The sequence below is a fragment of the Adelges cooleyi genome, unplaced genomic scaffold (genome assembly GCF_023614345.1).
Source record: "Adelges cooleyi isolate 19-005CV unplaced genomic scaffold, UGA_ACOO_1.1 ACOO_flye_CR_arks_rails_tigmint_CR_PRNA_30, whole genome shotgun sequence".
Lineage (NCBI taxonomy): Eukaryota > Metazoa > Arthropoda > Insecta > Hemiptera > Adelgidae > Adelges > Adelges cooleyi.
The window spans coordinates 6,166,181-6,187,334 of NW_026095971.1; the positions used below are offsets into that span (position 1 = coordinate 6,166,181).

The following is a 21,154-nucleotide window of genomic DNA, read 5'->3' on the forward strand; positions in this document are numbered from 1 at the left end:
CTTATATGTACAAATAACCCGAAAATAAATCGACGTGGTCGAAATAGATTAAAACCACTTTAAAAAAATATATATTGCCTATATAAAACCCCTTAAAACCCGCCTGCTTTTAGTCCCCTTAATACTAAAAGTAAAATTTTAAGTAAATTATTGTCGTTAAAATACTTTTATCGATATTTGTGTTTCTACAATCTACTGATTCGCATTGAAGCGTTTATTTGATAGTGATTTTATGACTTTCAGTTATATTAATTCCTGTGACCTCCTAATATGCTCCGTCCTCGCATTCATCTTCAATCCCTCTTTATTGGATTTTTTTTATAAAAAATATTAAAATAACCTACTCCACAACCATTTATTGGAATGAACTGTAGGAAGTCTTCCTCTTTAAAAAAAAATGTTTGGAAAAATTCGATTATTCTATGAGATGTCTTCGTTTTTCCTTTATTAAAACACATTCAGTTTCAAAATAGAGAGACTTGAACGATCCTGTTCCTTTTTTTAATCGTGTTATAATTGTTGTCTGTTGACAACTGTAGTACCTATGTGGCTTCCTTTTCCATTTTGGAGACTTCAAAAGATAAAAGCATAATTTAAAATATATTTTTCATGTTCATAAGTAAAGGTTATAAAATAATCGAAAAATGATGAAACGATAAATTGTTTACATGTTTTTCTCTACTTAAATCGTAATCAATTTGTTTTATCTATTATTTTACACGTATGGTGCACGTATTTATTTGCATATAATTGACTTTTATGCAAGTGATGGGCCAGGTGGCTTAATTGTAAACAAATGTGTTAGTGAAAAGACATTTTTTATATATAGAAATAAAAACAAAAATAATAGTTTGCTTATGGTGAGCATTAACAACTTCTGGTTAAAAGTTTTCAAATAAAACGTAAAATGTTAAATTTATTTGTTATAAATTATTGCATTTACATATCATTTTCTTTGTTGTGTTAATTGTGTTTTTTGAAATGGACGTTCGCTCAATTGATTAATACGGTTGAATACATAATAACTACAAGATACTTATGACAAATTTGAACTTCATTGTACGGAAAGAACATTAGTCAAAAAACCATTCTTAATCAGGCCAAAATATTCTACTAAATTTTTATTTGAAAGCCGTAAGATATTTCCCTTTTTTTAATTTTAATGAAACATTTATATTATATAAAATCCGAAATCATATCAAAAATCTAGAAAAATGCGTTATTCCTGAATCCTGTAACAACGTTATGGTTGAGTCAATCTGATTATGTATAATTGTTTTCATAATTCAGTTCAAATTCATAATATCCGATTTTTTAATTTTAAAAGAAATTATTTGCTTTGGAAGGTAACAAATGATATCTATTATATTGTTGTAATTTTTACATTATAACATTGATTTTGTAGCATAGTATATTGGGTTGCCTAACTAAACGGTGTTTGGCGGACATTCGTATGTGTTTAAAAAGTTCTTTAGCGAATATACGTCACGTACATTATTAAAACATTATTTTTTACTGGCCAAATTTACATAAACCCACAAAACAGAATAAATAGCACAAAATGTTCATTGGTAGTGTTTTTGGTTATTCCTGGGCTATTTGATCAGCAGGTCCGACTTTACTGTTCTATGTAAAGTTGTGTAACAGGGACACCTATTTGGTCAAATATTTGTTTTAGTGGTTTTATTCATAATCCTCCGATGTTTCCCTGGTTAGCAGAACATGGAGTTTTTTTTATATATTTACAATATAAGCTTAATTTCAAAATTAAAATATCGTATAACACGAGTATTAATATTGTTATCGGCACGTATAAGCTGGTTTTCGGCTGTTGCGTTGCCGTTAACGATTGGGCATTATCGTACCGCACCGCGTAGTGCGTATTGTATTGCACTGTATTGTCAGGAAGAGGAGACATATTGACGTCAGCACGTGTGGGCGTGTCTACTTAAAACCTTATCAATAATAGTAATATCGTACCGTTCGTTCGTGTTTATACACTTTTTTGTAATATATTACTATATATGTTATAAATACAAGTAAACTGTGGTCAGTGAACTAGTAGTTGTTAATATTGTAATTAAACGTCGACCGTGCTCTAAACCAATAAACCAAACCTGTACAGTTAACTGCTAAACAGTATGCGTTTCGCCCGTAGTCCGTGCTTGTAAAATATAGGCTGATAGATGTATTATAACATTACAATACAGTGTGAAAAACGCGTCCTTTAATACATCCATCCTTATTAAAACTGTAGCACTTGTATGTCTTAGTAAGTGTCTCATATATGAATTCGTTTTGAAATCTAGTCAATTTTTCAGTAATTTAAAAGTTATTATTTATAAATATATATTTATATATATATATATATTTTTTTTTTTTATACCTATCTTATAGTTGCATAAATTGTGTTCAAGTCAGTGTTATATTATAACTGACAGATGTACACAAATTTTTACAGTGAACTAATGTACTGTTTTTTTTTCCAAAGTAACCTTAGTATCAATTCAGAAAATGAATAATGTTTTCACTGATGAAATCACTAGAATTTCAGTTGTCCAACTACTAGTTCATAGTCATTGTTAGCTGTTACTGTTGGAAGCAAAATCTTAACTGTTTTCTGATATGGCGGCTAGTGCGTCTACTACCAGAGTCTTACTGATTACAGCCAATATCGGTTCAATATTTGAAAATGTGAGTACATACCTACAATAATAATTTACTTATGTTTTAAGTTTGTTGCTTACTAGTCGTTAAAGTGTATGTCTTCAGCCATATTAAATTACAAATTGCTGCTTTGGATAGTGGCTAATTATAGATTAAGAACATCCCCTTTAGTTTAAGTGTCTACATTATTATCAGAAGGATTAATAGATTTTCATTTTGATACAGTATATATTTAAATATGTTAAATTTTCATGGTGTTTCTATTAAATTTATAAAATTAAAATATTATTGGTTTTTAATAATTTTATATTTATATTTTTTGTTAATTAATAAAAAAAACAATATTTTTGATGAAATCTAAATGTTGAATGTAACATATTTTTGTAAGAGGATTTTATATGTATTTAATATCTATATTAGAAATACTGAACAATTTGGTGATTAAAAACATTACTTAGCCAAAATGTACATTTGTGTTATAACTACAACAATCATATTTGTAATGGTTAATAGTTAAAATCATATATTTATACAGTAGCGCAACCAGAAATATCCTTTGGGGGAGGTCCAAAATTATGATACAAAAAATGTAATTATAAATAGTCATGTAAATATTATATTTAATGTTTTTTTTATTTTACTGTTTAAATAATAAAATGTAAAATAAGAAATAAAATAAAGTCTAAACGGCGCTTCAAAATCGCTTAACGATTTATTATTTCTTCGGATTATACATTAATATCGTAGTGGATATTGAGAGTAGCTAGTCTATTCAATCTCGATTCAGATGTAGAATATCTTAAATAAGTTTTATTCAAACGCATGTTTGAGTATAGAAAATGACCTTTCAGCTTCGCACGATGTAATTAGACAATAACTAAAATTACCTTACCCTTTTTCCACTTTAAAATTTCTCAAGGGAGGGATCTGGACCCGAGGACTCCCTCCTTGGTTGCGCCTCATATATATATATATATATATATATATGAGGCGTTGCGTGGAAAAGTCAGCAATCTCCACTTTCTTTGAAATAAATGTTTTTAACATTTTCTTATTATATTTTTCACTCTGCATCGACTAGTGACACTATTTTTATCACATATAATTCTCCATAGAGATAAAACGTTTCAAAAATAGGTAATTGCGGCATTTTGTCATCGTCTCATCTTCTAATTTGTTTGCTATCGAAGCCACGCTTATGCTACCTCTAAGATGTAAGATATATAAGATATAAGATATAAGATTCTATGGTGAACAACCTTAGCCTATCTTCTCTTGTCACTCTACTCATTTACCTGAGCATTTTTATGTCTGCTATACTCATTTTTTGAGTATCGCCCAACACGGAACTATATTGGTCTTATAAGTTATAACACTCTTTTAAAACTTTCCTTTAAGTTTCATTGGAATTATCTTGTCACATAAAACACTTTTGTCCCCTGCACAGCGTTTGCAGACAATATACGATCAGTAGTGTAGCGTCTTCTTAATAATAGGTTCATTAATTTTCTTTAATTCGAGAAAATGTATATCACGTCATGAAATAGGATAAGAAGACATATTATAAGTGATAACTTATTTTGTCCGTCCAATTATTATTAACACTTTTTAATTTTTATGTATAACATCTTTTGATATCGGTGAAATCCTTGAAGTTTGACACAAGTATTACGAATGGGCTAAAATCAAATTATTATTAAACATAATTTTCGAAACTGTTGGTTGTTATTCTTAATTACAAGTGTATGATTAATAACACGCGAGAGGATAGGTATTTAATAAGAGCCAAAATATATACAATATTTGACAACAAAAAATAGGTTTCAATCGATTTTGAACTTAATTTATAAGAACACAACATTATTCACGTATACAATTTATATTATAAGTTTTAGCTTTTTCGTAGTGTTTTTATTTTTTAGTTTTTAGGCAAAAAAAGGTTTTGCGACATTTTATCTAAATTTTAATAGTCCTATACAAATTTACGGATTCGTAAACAAACTTAAATTCTTGTAATAAAACAAAAAAAATGTATAAATTGTTCAATATTTTAAAGTATTTTAACAATTTTACAAAAGAGGCTGACAAACAAATATTTTTATAAAAAGAAATTCGGATTTTAAACCAGTAGATATTAGACATTTTGTAAGAGCTTTTTGCCTAAAATATAAAAATTGCAGACCGCTTCCAATACATATAATATAAACGTATCTTGTTTTTTAACGCTTGTATTGACAGCTAGTCATTACAATGACAAAAGACGAATGAAATATTTTCAGTCTATTGATTTCTTTTTACTTCTTTAATGATGTCATTATTATATACTACCTAGCTTAGTTGTCGCTTACTTATTAAGTTATATTCAGAATTAACTCTTAAGGTTTCGTTTTTCAAGGCTAAAACTGTTTTTTTATCTATTGTATTAAATATATACGATAATTTTTTAAATATTTGTTTAGAAACAAAACAATACGTTCCAATGATGACCTAAATGTGAAAATAATATTTGCATTAAACGTTTTTGTTGGGGGTGAGAGGTCAACCCCCCACCCTCAAAACAAAAAATGGAGACATTTGATAAAACAAAGCACATTTTTATTTACAAAATAAGATCTATATTTCTTTTTTTAATATTTGCAAATCTATCAATGACATCATCAACATTTAACTACCGCGGAGGCGCGGAGCCAAAACCAAAGGTGATATTATACCCCGTGGGCCGTAATTATAATGTTATATGTTATCAAAACGAATATCTTCAAAAAACAATAACGAACATTTCTTATGAAAAAAAAATTATTTATTTATTGATTAAAATTAGAAACGCTTATAAGTTCAACAAACATTAAATATTATGGCAAATATATCTCAGAGGGGGGCGATTACTCCTATCGCCTCCCTTCAAATACACCACTGGTTTGCGACTTTATGTGTTGCATACTTAGCGCAGAAACCGAATTGGAAATCCGGTATACTTTTGGATTTTTGAGTAGTAGCCAAGAGACGACATAGTAGTATTTTCTCGAATATTTGTCCAAGTACAGGTAACAAGCTAATGGGCCTGTAAGAGATTGGGCTTTCAGGAGGTTTGCCAGGTTTAAAAACTGTTATGATTTCAGACGCTTTCCAAGTTTTTGGAAAATAAGATAAACGTAGGGTGTTATATATTAGGGTAAGAAGAATTATAGATTTCTTAGGTAGATTTTGTATTACTTGTATTTTGTGATGAGATCGTGTCCGGGCGATTTTTTGATTGGTAACTTATTGATTTTGTACTGTACCTCAGCGCTATAAGGTTAAAACTCTTTATGCTATTTTATTTTTTTGTAATTATACAACACGTATTTATTTTGCTATAAAGTGGTAAATTGTTTTTTATACGTAAATATGGCACTCGAGAAGAATTTAAAATGTTTTAATACTTTATTTTATTTTTTTTTTAGCCTAATGTGATGTTGAAGATATGGACAAAAGAATTTCTAAATGTAAGTACCTTACTGTTATAATTTAAATACCTAGTATAATGACAAAAGTTGCATCGTTAATTTAATTTGCAGACCGTCACCAGATTGGATCCGTACTTCATTGCCTTACACTGTCAAGAAGTTGGAGGAAAAAATTACGAAGAAAGTATGAAGCACGTCGACTTTTTTGTTAGGTATTTATTTATTTTGTTATGCATGATTTTTATTATTATAGTATGTTGCGTCATTTAAAATATTAACAGAGTTTAAGATTCGTTACAAGTCATTAATCATTCAAGTACTTATCACATTATTAGTGTCATTATAGCTTTTTTAATAATAAAAACTGAGGCGGGCGGTCACTAATTCTGCGAGGTTACTGTTTTGGAGGTATCATTAATTAAAAGTCGTGCCACGTATTTAAAAGTTAATTTAGTTTAAAAAATGTATTGGCTAAAAGACAATTAAAAAGAAAAAATATTCCCTCTATGATGTATATCCCTCTATCTTTAATGAAATAATTCTTAACAATGGAATTTAGGTAGGTATATTATTTTGAACGTCACGGGACTTTATAATTGGTACTAAATACAGGGCGATTCTTTAAGGATTAGGCTACTCATTTTTTCTTAAAATAGTTGCAATTTTATAGACTTATCTTTAATGAATCAGCCTTTATAGTGAAATTGCTAAACTTGTTTTATTTAAAACTTAGTTCTCAGACATTTCGTCTCATTGTAGAAAAATACCCTTCTAAATTTGCTAAATATATTGTATTAAATAGTAGTAACCAGTAGTAATACAAAACCTTTACAGTACATTCTCGTTACACCGAAACTCAAGGAGAAACAAACAAAGTTCGAGGGAAAAAATCGAGATATCCCTTAATACTTAATTATAAATTAATGTTTTATTATTAATCATTATTTCATATTTATATTTTAACCTCTTAAGTTGAGACGTAGCAATTTATGTCCAATTCAATTGTAAGACTGATCACGTGTACACTGGCCTATCGAGAATCTGAGAAATTTCCAATAGGTCACACGATTATGGCCACACCGGTGTTTGTATGAAAACTTTCTTTGACCTTTACAAAAATATTGAAGTTGCTATCAAAATGTTCGAGATAACAAAAAACAAGATATATTAGTTCGATTAGAGTTCCAGAGGAACACACAGTGCCATTTTTATCCTAAGGTCATGTGGAGCACGAGCCCAGGGTCCCCAGCCTGATGGGGGCCCCAAATAATACAATTTACTTTTACTTTTTTTTTTGGTTTTCTTAAAGGGCTCCCAATAAACGCATTGTGCCCAAGGCCTCGACCTAGCCTACATAGCCTAAGACGGCCCTATGAACACAACTAACAAGTTCCGAGATAATGAAAAATTTCTGATATTGGCATAAAAAATCTACTTTAGTGTAAGAAAAACTTTACTATCGCATATCTGATAACATAATTTTTTTTGTTCTATACTAAAACATTTACAGAATGAAAATTTTGTTTTAACTTTTAAGAGAACTGGTGTAAGGCGTTAAAAGAATCACCTGGTATATCAGTGACCTACCTAATATCGGTATTTCGACAAACGTTTGAATTACGATCCATAAACACTAATCGGTGCGGTGGTTAACATAGGTCATAGAATGTTGATCCCAACGTAAACCGAGAGTTCAGGTATCGACTCCAAATAAAAAACGAATGCAATATATTGTTTTTCGAATTTAAACCTTAAATGTAACACTAATTTGTAAATCTAAATCACATAATATTACAATTGACTTAAAACTCAGATTATACCAAATGTCCAAGTCAGGAACATTCAATTAAATGTTTGACGTACCTATGCTTTGCAGCATGTTATTTCCTTCTAAGCTCACAATTAGTGGAAAAGATATAATTTTAAAATGTTATTTAACCTCCCTAAACAAGGGTTTTTTAACTTAGGTAAGGATTACAATCAAATGAAAATTCATCAAGTAATTATTGCAAGTACTCCTAAAAGTCGGAATTTGTAAAACGGTAAACGAGAATGTTGATTCTCTCGGTCGATACCTGAAATATTGGTTTTACGTTTTAAAAGACATCTTATATGATTAAATCTGTTCAATATTTCAATTAGTCGTTGAAATGTTTTCGTCTGTCCATAAGCTACTATAATTTGTAGTAATTAAAATTACCCGAGGGGGTGGGACATTACTTCTCCCCGGGTTGCCGATTGTCTTTATTGTATTCAAAACAATATAAACAACATAGTTGAGAGGATGCTCGACACCGGTGTTGGTGAGCTGCGGCCTAATCCCCAAATCAAGTACGAGTTGCGGCCCGGGTTTAGGAGAGAGACGTATGAGTTGCGGCCACATAATAATTACCACTTTCTATTAGCCTATTAGCGTTATCCAGGAGACACCACGGGGAGGTTGGCTGAAGTATCTCCCAAAAATATGTTTTTTGGTCAAGTTAAGGTCAAGTTTCGTCATGTTATTTGCCGATGAGCGGTTCCGTCGTTGTCATTTTACACACTCTCTCTACTTAATATAAAAATAAACATATTTTTCTTAGTTTGGTTTCTAAATATTATGGTGTGTATTCTTCGAATTTTAACCTCGACGTCTCCTAAAAAGTTTCTAAATACAATAACAACAAGATAAAAAAAAAACAAATTGGAAAAATATTCATTTTAATCCGTGCGGATGCCCTACAAGGGTTGAAGTTTAAATAGCATTTACCATAGGATTTCAACACTTGTGCACAAATCAACGCATAACTTTTTTATGTAGTGTTTACGCATAAATGTTTACCAATTTAAACAATTTTTATGAGTTGTTAAGATGATACTGTCATTTCTCCTTTCATTTCTCATGGTGGTGTTATATAAATTTGAAATTTAGAAGTTTCAGAATTTACAGGTTGTGAGAACTGAACTACATTTGCGCTAATTTACAAGAGAGTTTTATAAATTTGATACTTTTAATCAAGTTATTTTAACGGGTAATTTTACTAGATTGTGGATGATGGTTTTAAACAAAACTTTGAAATGTTATACTTACATTTATTTAGGAATTAATGTTCTTCTCATTTCAAGTGTTTTTTAGAGAAGAAAACATGAGGACATTTTGGGAATTAGCATTGTCAAAATGTAGTTGAAGTTGGAGCCTTCGATAAATTCAAATAAAATAAAACATTTTCAACCTTAAAAACAACGAAAACTTTTCGATAAAAATAGATATTCATTTATTACATATTATTTAAGTAATCATTCTTCCTGGAAAGTTGACGTTTTTAACTTAATCCTTCCGAGCACTGAAGAAGTAAATATTAGGACATCTCGAGTAGACTCAACTCTAAATTGTTGCTTAAACAAATTTTAAAATGTTTACTTTTCATACTTAAGTTATGGAGTTTTCATAAAAATGTGATTGTTTTTTTTCTGATCGTTAAGAAGTTGTGACTGGTAATATAGCGTAAACAGATGCGCCTAAATACGTGATGGTAAAACTAATTCTAACAGTAATAATTGATTTACGTTTAATCATATTGAAAAATAAATGTTATTTATTTACTTACAATTAATGTCAATATTTATTATGTCTTATTATTAAATCTTAAATTTAGCGAGTATGATATTCATATTTGCTTGACATTATATGTTATTTATGTACATTGCATATTATAGTAATTTGAAATATATACGGGTACTGACAAGTATTATGTATAATATTTGTCTTTGGCTTGTCTAATGTATATTTACCTACGATTTGACGTACATTATCCGTCCGTTTTATATATATGGAAGTGCTATTCTTATTCGGCTATAAAATATAAATTAACACCTAGCATAATTTATTAGTTTTAACATTGTTATTTCTATTATTTCAGTTGGTACTAATTTAAATAAAAGATAAGTAATCTTTTTTTCTATTGTACAATATAGTTTAAAATAAATGACACACGATGTATATATTTTAATAGTACTAAATGAAATTAGAAAGACGTTTGCTGGAAGGAGATTGTAATCAGTTATCAGACGGGAAAAGAAGATATTTCTTTATGGTATTTTGCCGAATATTAAGTACATTTTTTAACAATATAATGGTATAGAAATCTTATATTAATAGTTATTTTTACTTGTTTTGAAAATGTTATATTATATACTTTGTTGCTACTTTGTCAATTAAACCAAACGAAAAATAAATAAAAATATAATATTATTTCTATATTATGGATGATATTGTGCATTGAATAACATAATACGTTCAATGTTTCCCGTTTTAATATTTTAAAATTAATTGCTTGAAGGTTTTAAGTATAAATATTAAATATGTTTAAAATAAGTCTAACGCACTAAACTTAAAAATATCATTATTTATTTTTTTGCATTTTCAATATATTGGAAATATCTGGAGGTATATACTAGGAAAGACCTTTAATGGGCGTAAATATAGAATATTTCTGACATTAATAGTATAAGGTTTCTCATTATTATTCAAGGTAAGTCAGCTATAACACTAATATAAATGTTGTAAAGATGTTTCGCAATTCATTTAAAAAGATAGTTTTATTACTTGACATTATATAATTACTACTTACTACTACTATTTTTTTTATAGAATACCTATAAAAAATGTAATTTATTAAAAATAAAGCATAATTGTATTATATACCTACTGAAACGTACAGTAGAATAAGCTCGGATCAGAGTTCCTTATCCTTTTTCTTCTTTCATTCTTACGTTACGCATGTATGCAAACATATTAATTTTTCAAACGTATGTTTCTTATTTTTAAGTAATTTGTAGAAAACCAAACCATTGTTTAAAATAAAAATCAAAGCATACGTTTGATTTAAATTATTTTAAGACTTAGCTCAATAACGTAAAAAAATAATAGGACAGTTAAGTATATGTATTTAATTTTTTTTTTTTAGTAAGAAACAGTAACATTTACCCGCCACTAAACCTTCGATAATAAAGACACGATTTTTCCTGGAATATCTGATATTTTATTTGTTAAACGTGGACCGCTACCAGTTTTCATATTTATTTTTTTGTAGTTTTCAGTTTTATCTCTATGACTTTAGGCCACACTCGCACAGTTGAATTGTTTTTAGTGACTACATTATGTTTATGGGTTTCTTTGTAAATATGATCAATATGTCAATATACATGAGTTTATACTTCATGCAGTTGCTTTGTTTTTTATAATTTGAAATTAAAAAATTGTATTTTTCTTTTTTTGAACGTGTAACTAAAAATCCGCACAGTCTCTAGAAACAAGTTAGTAAAACACAAAAAAATCTATGTATTTTGTAAAACTTAGGAAGAAAAACACAATTTTATTACATATAGTTTCATTGATATCTTGACAATTATAAAATTCTAAGTTTTTTAGAAATATAATTAAACTATTAAAAATGTGGAGGGAAAGATGTGACCCTTGTCATTCCCTACCCAGTTAAATATATTCTTTAGATTGTTCACTATTTAATTAATATATTTTAGGAGCTTATTAAATATAGTGTGTAAATGTTCGAAATGTTTATCGTAATGATATACATATATTGTTTTACATGGTTATTAAAGGTGTATTTTACTGATTGCAGTCTCTTGATGTCGAGTAAAGAATTGAGGATCTTCAATAGAGCACAAGTATTTCTTGACGAAGAATTCACTTCGGCAGAAAATTTTACAGTAACTAGCCAAATATAATTTTTACGGTATATTTTTACTTTCGGTTTCCCATATCAATCACTGATTTATATATTTTTTTTGTTGGGGAAAGGGTGTTATATTGGGAATTACTTTTTCAAGTACATAAAAACGGCATTTCCATAATTTCATTGGTAACTATTAATTTTTGCACAATACGACAGCTTGTATATAATTTATTTTTTACCATGATAATAGTATTAACATTTAATAATGCATCAATAAATCATTACATTTATTCAATAATATATACATTTTAGTTTAAAACAATTTAAAAATAATCAATGCATTTTTGTCATAATCTTTATCAAAGCTGCAATTAGCCCCATTGGAGTTTAACTTGGCTATTAAATATACTAAAATATTATAAAATTGTTTTTTTTAGGCTCTCGGAAATTTTTACTTTATTCATGAAGACATAAAAGATGTATCGCTCTGGGATTTTAAAGGTAAGACTATAATAATTAATAACTGTAAAAATGTATACGATTTTTCGTATGACTTGTTTTTTTTACATTAAAATTAACCTAAAATATATAAGAACTTATGTAACTTTAATTTAACATAACATTATAATTTCTATCTTTAAAATGTATAAAACTAACATATTGACACTATGGTGATGGTTCTTGTTGTATGTTCTAATTCCCCATGTCCTCATCTAACATACTATTACTTACTATTAGTCGTATCTAAATCTTCGATTTTATTTTCTAGAATTGCAATTTGTTCCCGTCACTAACACTGTTATTCATTCTGGGAGTATTGAAAACGTCACGACCAAAGAAAAATCGAAATTCCCTCAGGAATTTTTCCCAGAGGTACAACGCTTAAAATCTTATTATTAGCTGTCTTATAATTATACTTAATTATTATTGTTTAAGTGTAAATGGTCTCGTAAAGGATTTTTAAGAACTAGATGGAAACTTAATGGAACTGTTTTTGACCTTGTAAACATTCATTTGTTTCATGATGCATCAAATTTTACTGCAATGGAGTCTGTAAGTCATTTGTCATTAACTATTACAAATTCCTCAGTTAGATTCATTAAAAATTTAAATACTTACTTACATAGTATTTGTAAAAATTACCTAACCATTTTCAAATAAAAACATAAAACATTCAGGTTTATCAAATTATTCAATCTTTTTGATTTCAGTAACTGAATAGATCCTCTAAAAACGTTGTAACTAATTTTCAGGAAATAACTCATATTTGCACTGTGTGTGTTCTATATAATTTTTTTTGTAAAATGTCATTACTTATAAATTTTTGTTACGTTGTTTTTACGTTGAAGTCCCTCTTCGTCTAAATTGTTAGTTGCAACGTATTTAGAGGGACCCATTAAACTATGTCTCCGTTAGTTATGAACAAATGTGGAATGTACATCAAGTATGAAATAAACTTACTAGAAGGAAAACAAATTAATTAATTTAATAAGGGTTTTTCATTGAATTTTTTTTGCGGTTTATAGGTATGAGTGTAATGTCCAACATCCCTATGTTTACCTATGTTAGGGTATAACACATTTTACAATATTTTTATGTTTAAAAACTATTATTTTATTTATAATAAATTATGATTTTTGTTTAGCATCCTTCTGTTTATTCCATCATGCGGCAAAAAGCACTTGAATACACGTTAGAACGGTATGTAAATACAATAAGATTATTTAAAAATAATTTTTAACAATGTAATAAAACGCAGAATGGAAAAAGACATTCCTATAATTGGATTTGAGTTTCTTCTTTCTTTTATTTATTATTCACATAAAACGTTACGCCTGTTAATTTATTAAAAGTTAAAACACAATTTTTGTCACACATCAACAGAGTAATTTTTTATTTTTAGGAAATACGCCTTAAATAATCTTGTTTTTAAAGAAAAAAAAACATTACTAGAGAGAAATTGTAAACAAATATTTGTTTAATTTCGCATCGTAGCATAATAACATGTAATCATGTGTTATAATGTTATTTTTGAATTATCTTATTCATATAAATTTCTTATTATTTTAATTATCCAATACTATGTAACTTAAAACAAATATGACGAAAACTTTGACGTTATACAATATGGATTGTGAACTTTGAAATGTTATTCACACTTTATATAACAATCGATCAAAATATTTATTGGTTATACTATGTACCTATCATTTTGTATAACCTTTTACGTAAAAATTCATAGGTAACAATTGTCGTAACAGTCTAGTGACGTGCGAACTGATTAACAAATCAAAAATATGCTAATGATTAAATCATCTCAAAATGTAATTCATACCTTATTTTAATTACTCATTATTGTTATCAATCATTTTATAGACTAATCTACTATTTAAATAAGTTATGTATATACTTAACAATTAACTATATACTATGCCTATTAAAAATTACTTAAGAAAATTAAAAAACACGTTTACATTTTAGTCACGAGGTCTAATAGGCTCGTTTGAAAATGCGAAAACCAAGGGATAATTGTTTCACGGCCATTGTTATAATATCTGGTGTTTAAAATTTTAGTTCTCATGTAAAAAAGCTACTTTATCGTTTATTAAAAGATAGTTTTAAATTTGTAATCATTTTATTTTCATTTTAGCTTTCGTGACTATGCGTTTGGATGTGCACCATTTTTTTTGTTTGGGGATTTTAATTTTCGTACGGATACAAAAGCTGTAATAATGGTAAAAAATAATTTATGCTGTTAGTTTTTAAGCTATTTATTCAAATTTGTTTTATAGAAATTAGTTGAAGGATTGGATTTGGTAAAAGATGACGTAATCAAAGACGAATTAGTTCTCCAATATGCAGACAGTTCAAATGAAGTAAGATGTTTTTTTTTATATTTATATAAATTATTGATGGTTTTTATATTTTCTATGACAATTACAAAAAGATTTTCCAAGTGTAACATTAAAATTAAATATGTTAAGATATAATTAATAAGTGTATGGTAATTTCATTATGTATATACATGGATTCACAAGTGTAAAATGTACTACTTTGCGTCATCATTGACCACTAGGTTTAAGTAATCCCGTGGCCCTTCCCCTTTGAATAATAATGACTGCTGTTAAACCGGTAACTAATTAAAAATTGATCAAACAAGCCAAATTACAATAAGATTTTACTAATCTTCTAACTAGTTTCTGAGTTGGTGGTGTTGGAAAGATTAACACTATTTGACGAAAATCCGACAGATGTTGATGTTAATTATTAGAAAATAACCCTTACAGCCCTAGGGTTTTTTTTATTGAGCGGTCTATTATACTTAAAAAATAAAATAAATTTATTTTTTGCTGGACCAAGGGGTGAAACTACATCTTTACGATCGTGTGGCTTCGATCCGTAAGGGTTAAAATGGTTTTTATTGTCTGCTTATTCATACTATCTTTTTAAGGTGTTTTCAATGTGTTTAAGGTTGTATTAAAATTGGGAAAAAAAGAGTTTTGTCACTTAGACCATCAAAATGCGTTCGTTTCAAAAGCTGGATCATGGGTAACTAGGACATTTTTATTTTTAATTGGCCTATTATAAATGTTTTGAATCCTAACGCTCGTTTACAGTTGAAAGATTTCGATCACGAACTAAAGTCATTTGAAGGTCAATTATTTGAATTTCCTATTCATTTCCAACCCAGCTATCCTTTCGAAGAGAACGAAGAAGAAGGTATGAACTACATGAAAACTCGGTGTCCAGCTTGGTGTGACAGAGTCGTCCTGAGTTCCGGTGCAAAGTTATTGTTAGACGAAAAGGTAATAATAACTGTAATAAGGTGCATCACACGCCCACTAATGGGAATATAATCCCTCTTTAAAATAAAAAAAAGCCAGCATAGTGGGAACGGAGTATAGTGTAAAGTCAAGGAGATCACAAATCTACAGGAATTGATATAGCTGAAAATGATAAAATCTCTTTCAAACAAACACTTCGATGCAAAACTATAAATAGTGAAAAATATTAAATCTGTGATAGGATAACAGAAGCTGATATGCGATTTTTTTTGTCGATTTTGGGGTAAATTATATAGATATGTGTTACAATAGGTATTACACAAATTGGCAAAATATTGTATGGCTGGGTGACGTCACTTCGCTCCGCTAACTAAAATCATCCTAGGTTTGTAGGCTACAGTCTAGGAGGAGGTTACAGGTTTAAATTTAAGTGTTTTTGAAAAGTTAAAGAGACTTGATAATATACGCGTAGTACCGAATACCGGGGCCGTTTGGGAATTTACCTACTCGTGAAACCTTTTTCTAACCGTTTAGGAAAAAACAAACAATGGATGGGAGCCGTTTGGGTTGCACCGGTGCATACAGATTCGACCTAGGCGGCGACTATCGAGTTTTGGTCCGCCGCGTAGGTACCTTCGTAAAGTGTCTGGAGTATATTATATTATTATTATTTGTTATTTTGTAAGCAAAGTTACATAATTATACAATTAGCGTGCTGCGTGACGCAAACAATTTCACGAATTTTCATTTTTTTTTATTGACCCCCAGCTTAAAAACATGATCATGTTAAAATGTTGACAACAGATTTTTGAACAAATATGGCCACACTACAGTCTAATTTTTAGTCTATAGCCCAAAAATTCAGGTTAAAAAATAAATAATATAAACGTTTTCACCCTCTTAAGGAGAAAAGTTTTGTGGGGTTATTTTCTTAGGTTTTCACCTTATAGATATAGTACTATATCTAAAGAATATCCCAAATAAATATGAACTTAATTCGATTTTTTTTCTAACAAATTATAGCGTTCCTTAATAATGTCTAGTCTCTTAATAAGGTTTTTCTCAATTTTAAAAGAAAGAGGCTACATTTTTCCCCTTTTGAGCTTATGAAGGACCTTTTGGGTACAATTCTGACTTACTAAACTTGCTACACGAAGAGATCGGTTCTGTGGTTAAAAAAATATCGTGGGCCAGACACAAAACATTTGTTTTTTTTAAACATTACTTTCTCAGCAGCGCACCGCGTCGAAGTTAAAATTGTTTGGTTCAAGATGTGTGACAACGTACAAAAATGTAAAATATTTGTGTTTAATTCATTACATAGGTATTCGACGAAGACTGTTTTGGATTCGAGTACGATCTCATTGGAAAGACCACCTGTATGGGAGATCATAAGGTAACAGTGGCCCGTTTACGCTATTTGTCTCGTATTATCGTTTAACTGTTTCTCCCGTCGGAGCTCCGTGGAAATCGTTATGATAAAAACACATATTTTGTTGTACTGTATTTTGCAGCCCGTGTACTTGAAATTGGACATAACGAACCACGCAGGTACGGTGTTGCAGTGTGAATGTAAGCTTAACCGTGTGTCGCCCGAATCCCAAATAATTCCGCCGCATGCTTTTTCTGGTGTAGATACAGACGAGTGTTGCATCCCCGTAGATATACCAGATTTTCAACCTAGCACCACAGTATTAGGTCAAGTCGCGGACGCTCACCCTCCTACACCGGCTTTTTCGGCTTTAATACCACTGTCGGCCCCAGTAACCACGTTGTGCCCTTCCTCCTCCTCGCCTGTCGCCTATACCACAGCTTTTAGCAGCCCTCCGCACCTGATTAACAACCGCGGTGACGTGGTATCTCCAAAGACGTCGTCGTCGTTTTCATGCGGTAGTTTCTTGCGGAAAAAAATCGGCGACAACAACAACAAAATGACGTCGTCGTCGTCGTGGTCGAGCTGCGTGTGCAAGACTACAAACAAGTGGAAACTGCCGGTGCTCGTGCAGAGGGCTTGGAAACAGAACGGACACCGGAGGGTCCGGCTCAAGTCCAACGCCAGCGTGGACACGTCGTTGCAGAGGTATCAGAGCCATCACAGTTCTTCGGACGAAGATTGGTTTGAAGAGATCGCCGAAGACGAAGTCCACAAAGGCCAGCGTGATGACTCGCCGGTGGACGATGGCGGTAACAAAACCGAAACCGTACTGGAGCCGTTTTCTACGTGTTCGTTATCTAAAGAGGAGGAGGGCTGTTTGCGGGTATCCGACGACAATAGCTCCAGTACACAGGCCACAACCAGCCAGCCGACAGTGACCAACAGATTACAGTGGTGCTCGTTTACGATTAGGAAAATATGCGATAAACGTTCTTCGCTCACGGCCAGCACGAAAATATCGCGTAGAGAAAAACTGTCGAAAAATTCGTGTAGAATAGTATAAAATTGACATTTTTACTATTTTACGAGCGAAATTCGTTTGGAAACCCAAAGTCCCTAATGGTTCGCTGTGATCACCCACGATAACTATAATCATAATTAAAATACTAATACCCATTAAGAATATTTTATTTAACAATTATACAATAGGATTTTGTACTTTGGACAAATACATATTTTTTTTTTTTAAAGCCATTGAGATATCTAAGTGTAATTTTAATGTTTTGACTGAATATTAGCGATACACCTGCATATTATCGTTCTAGTTATTTATTTATTAGAAATTATTAATCCACGTGTTCCTATTAAACCACTCACATTACATATTCATACACAACGATGTTATGATAATAAATACGCCTTGATCTAAACACCACTAAGCTTGTGTTGCTAATTTTTAAGTACCTGATCGATCGCGACTGTAGTTAATAGTTGGAAAAATCTAATGGTGTAATATCGATCATAATAGTTTTTTTGGCAGCGCTGGAAGTGTAATAACAAACAGTCCGACACACGAAAATTAAATATGTTTTTTTTTTAAGTGATATAATATTATATTAGTTTGAATTTGTTTCTTTTTAATTAACTGTCAAACTTTTAATCAATAACATTTATTTTATAAACGAAACTATGGCTGTGACTGTTTGGATTTTACACGGACTTGAGTGTTTTTTGTGTTCATAAAAGGACTAAGACTTTATTTAAAAAAATTATTTTTATGGAATTTGTGAAGCTAGATAGATGTCAGGATTTGCAATATTTCTAATGAATTACAATGTATCAGAATGTACGAAAAATACATTTTAAATTCTGATATTTATAATTTAATGATTAAACGTGTTAAAAAGTCAAAAATGCCATAAAAATAATTATTAACGTGTTAACAGTTTTATCTTTTTTACTCAAACATTTTTTATTCTTGCAGTATTTTGTTTATTGTTGTTTGTGCTTTTTTATGTTGCTGCGCTTAGTTTATAGTTGTATTATACGATTTGTAGTATTTATTATTTTTGATTATGCTGATTTACCTAATAAAACACCTTATAAAATTATTTCAAATGACTTGCACTATACACGAGTGTTTTCTTTTTTGCCATGATCTATCCTATGGTATAAGAAGTTAATTAGTTTTGAATTTTTACTAAAGGTTTTACAGAAGTTAATGTATGGGAAAAGACAACGTTGGACAAAAGTAGTGTCAACGACCATTGCTACATTCACTTGAAGGAGACTACTGTTTAAGCTATGAAAAAACGTTAACGAATACTCTTGTATTATCAGTTTGTGAAATCTGAAAGTCAGACATTTGGTTGTTATACAATTACGAATTCTGATTTTATACACTTCAAAAAGTTATTGTCCACCTTATGGTTTTATTTTGTCTATGACGTACGTACGTTGCATTTATAACATTAAAAAAAAAAGTGGCCACTATCATATCACAAAAAATAATTTCTAAATACTACTTTTTTTTAAAATTACCACCGTTATTGTTGTGACATGATACCTAATACCTATTAAAAAGTACCTGATAATGAGTGTTAATTTATATTTACTATACGTAGCATTAAGTAGGTATCCAAATATGTTATTTAACTTTACTATGTATATAGTTACATATGTTTATTTTAAAATGTATTTAAATTCATTTTTTCATGGTTTGTAAAAATTAATATCTATTCTAATATCTAATAAGTATCTACATCCATATGATCATGATTTTTTCTGTCTAGTAAGTATTCATAGTAAGTAGGTACTTAATCATAGCTTTGATCTCTTTTGTTTATTTCAACGACATTATTATCATTACCCTAATGATCGACGGGCCTCCATATGAATTGTTTGCTTCATGAGGAACAGTATTCTTATATTAAATAAAATTAACGTACATTTAAAATGCTAGTACCGAGTCAACTAATTTTTAAAACCAGTATGTATACTTTTTCATTTTTTTCAAGGTCGGATTTAGTATAGAAATTGAGATTTCAATTTTTCCAATAGATACTTTTTGTTAAAAATAATTTATAATATTATACCTAGATAAAAGAGAGATTTAACAGGAAATTGTGTTGTGCAACAACAAGTCGACGTATTGATGAATAAATAACTATTATAGGTACAAATCATATATTATACGAATTAATATAGGTATAAATATTAATACATACTTAAGTGTGTCGTTATATTTAAAAATTACATTAATAGTTACTATTATTTTTCAAAATGCAATATCACTCATATGAGCTTGTAGTTATTAATCTGTAAAAAGTGAACGCAATATAAATAATTTCAAGGTTACGTAAATCTAAACGTTTTTACATATTATGAAGTAGGATATTTCTGACGGGGGTGGGGGGATGATTAATTTTTTCACATTTTGCAAATTAAAAATTGTGTCATTACCCAAGAAACAAGGAATCTTCTCCATTGAAAATTAATATTATTTCTCTGAAATTTAAAACATGTTTATATTAATAAAAAATACATAGTACGAAACAAATAAGCTGTACAATATTTAATTATAAACTAGTTGGATATATATTTTTAAACGGATTTATTGAAATTTTGCACGTCGACAATCGTCATATTTAGATCAATCTAATATCTATGTATGTGGTCTATAATACTTGTATAAATATAACTACCTATTTAAAATATAAACGATTGTTTTAGTAAAATACACTATAGTTATATGTACCTTTTTATTGTTATTATACAATTTAAAATTTACACATATTACATTTTTCTAGTCATTTAATAAAATAGCGTTTTATTATAATATTAATCTTCAACATTGTTTTATTTTCACCTCATTTTCCATTCGACATCAATATTATGGTATGATTTATTTAAATATGTGTATAGTGTGTAATGTCTACACAATTTTAATTTTACAACTGAATTCCAAGACTAAAACTGCAATGATACGTTCTAAAATTAAATCTATTTGTTCCGGAGAGAATATCTCAGTCAAAAAACTATGTTTTTAACCTGTAAAATTACTGTCCTATTCTGGAAAACAGATTTTATTTTTGACACTTACTTTTTTTTAGTTAGAAAGTACAATATGAACTTTTCCCTGAACTTCATCGAACCCCCCATTGTTTTTTATTACTTTTTGAAATTTTCCTTTTTTAAGCATTCTAT

The 21,154-nt window shown here is 29.3% G+C and overlaps 1 protein-coding gene across 4 annotated transcripts; it reads left to right on the plus strand.

Moving 5' to 3' along the window:
- Positions 1–1,977: 1,977 nt before the first annotated feature.
- Positions 1,978–20,746, plus strand: LOC126838095 (inositol polyphosphate-5-phosphatase A). Of its 4 annotated transcripts, none has more exons than XM_050572219.1 (16): positions 1,978–2,272; positions 2,492–2,694; positions 6,111–6,152; positions 6,225–6,325; positions 11,735–11,822; positions 12,226–12,289; positions 12,558–12,661; positions 12,725–12,841; positions 13,434–13,489; positions 14,439–14,523; positions 14,581–14,664; positions 15,260–15,337; positions 15,406–15,594; positions 16,898–16,969; positions 17,088–17,145; positions 19,155–20,746. In XM_050572219.1, exons 2-16 carry the CDS (start codon positions 2,626–2,628, stop codon positions 19,247–19,249), a joined length of 1,302 nt encoding a protein of 433 aa, XP_050428176.1. In that variant the 5' UTR covers positions 1,978–2,272; positions 2,492–2,625; the 3' UTR covers positions 19,250–20,746. The 4 variants fall into 4 exon arrangements, with proteins under 4 accessions (XP_050428176.1, XP_050428177.1, XP_050428175.1 ...); XM_050572220.1 differs by having other exon boundaries at positions 17,088–17,124; positions 19,155–20,745; XM_050572218.1 differs by lacking the exon at positions 19,155–20,746 and having other exon boundaries at positions 2,547–2,694; positions 17,088–19,117.
- The last annotated feature ends 408 nt before the right edge of the window (positions 20,747–21,154 follow it).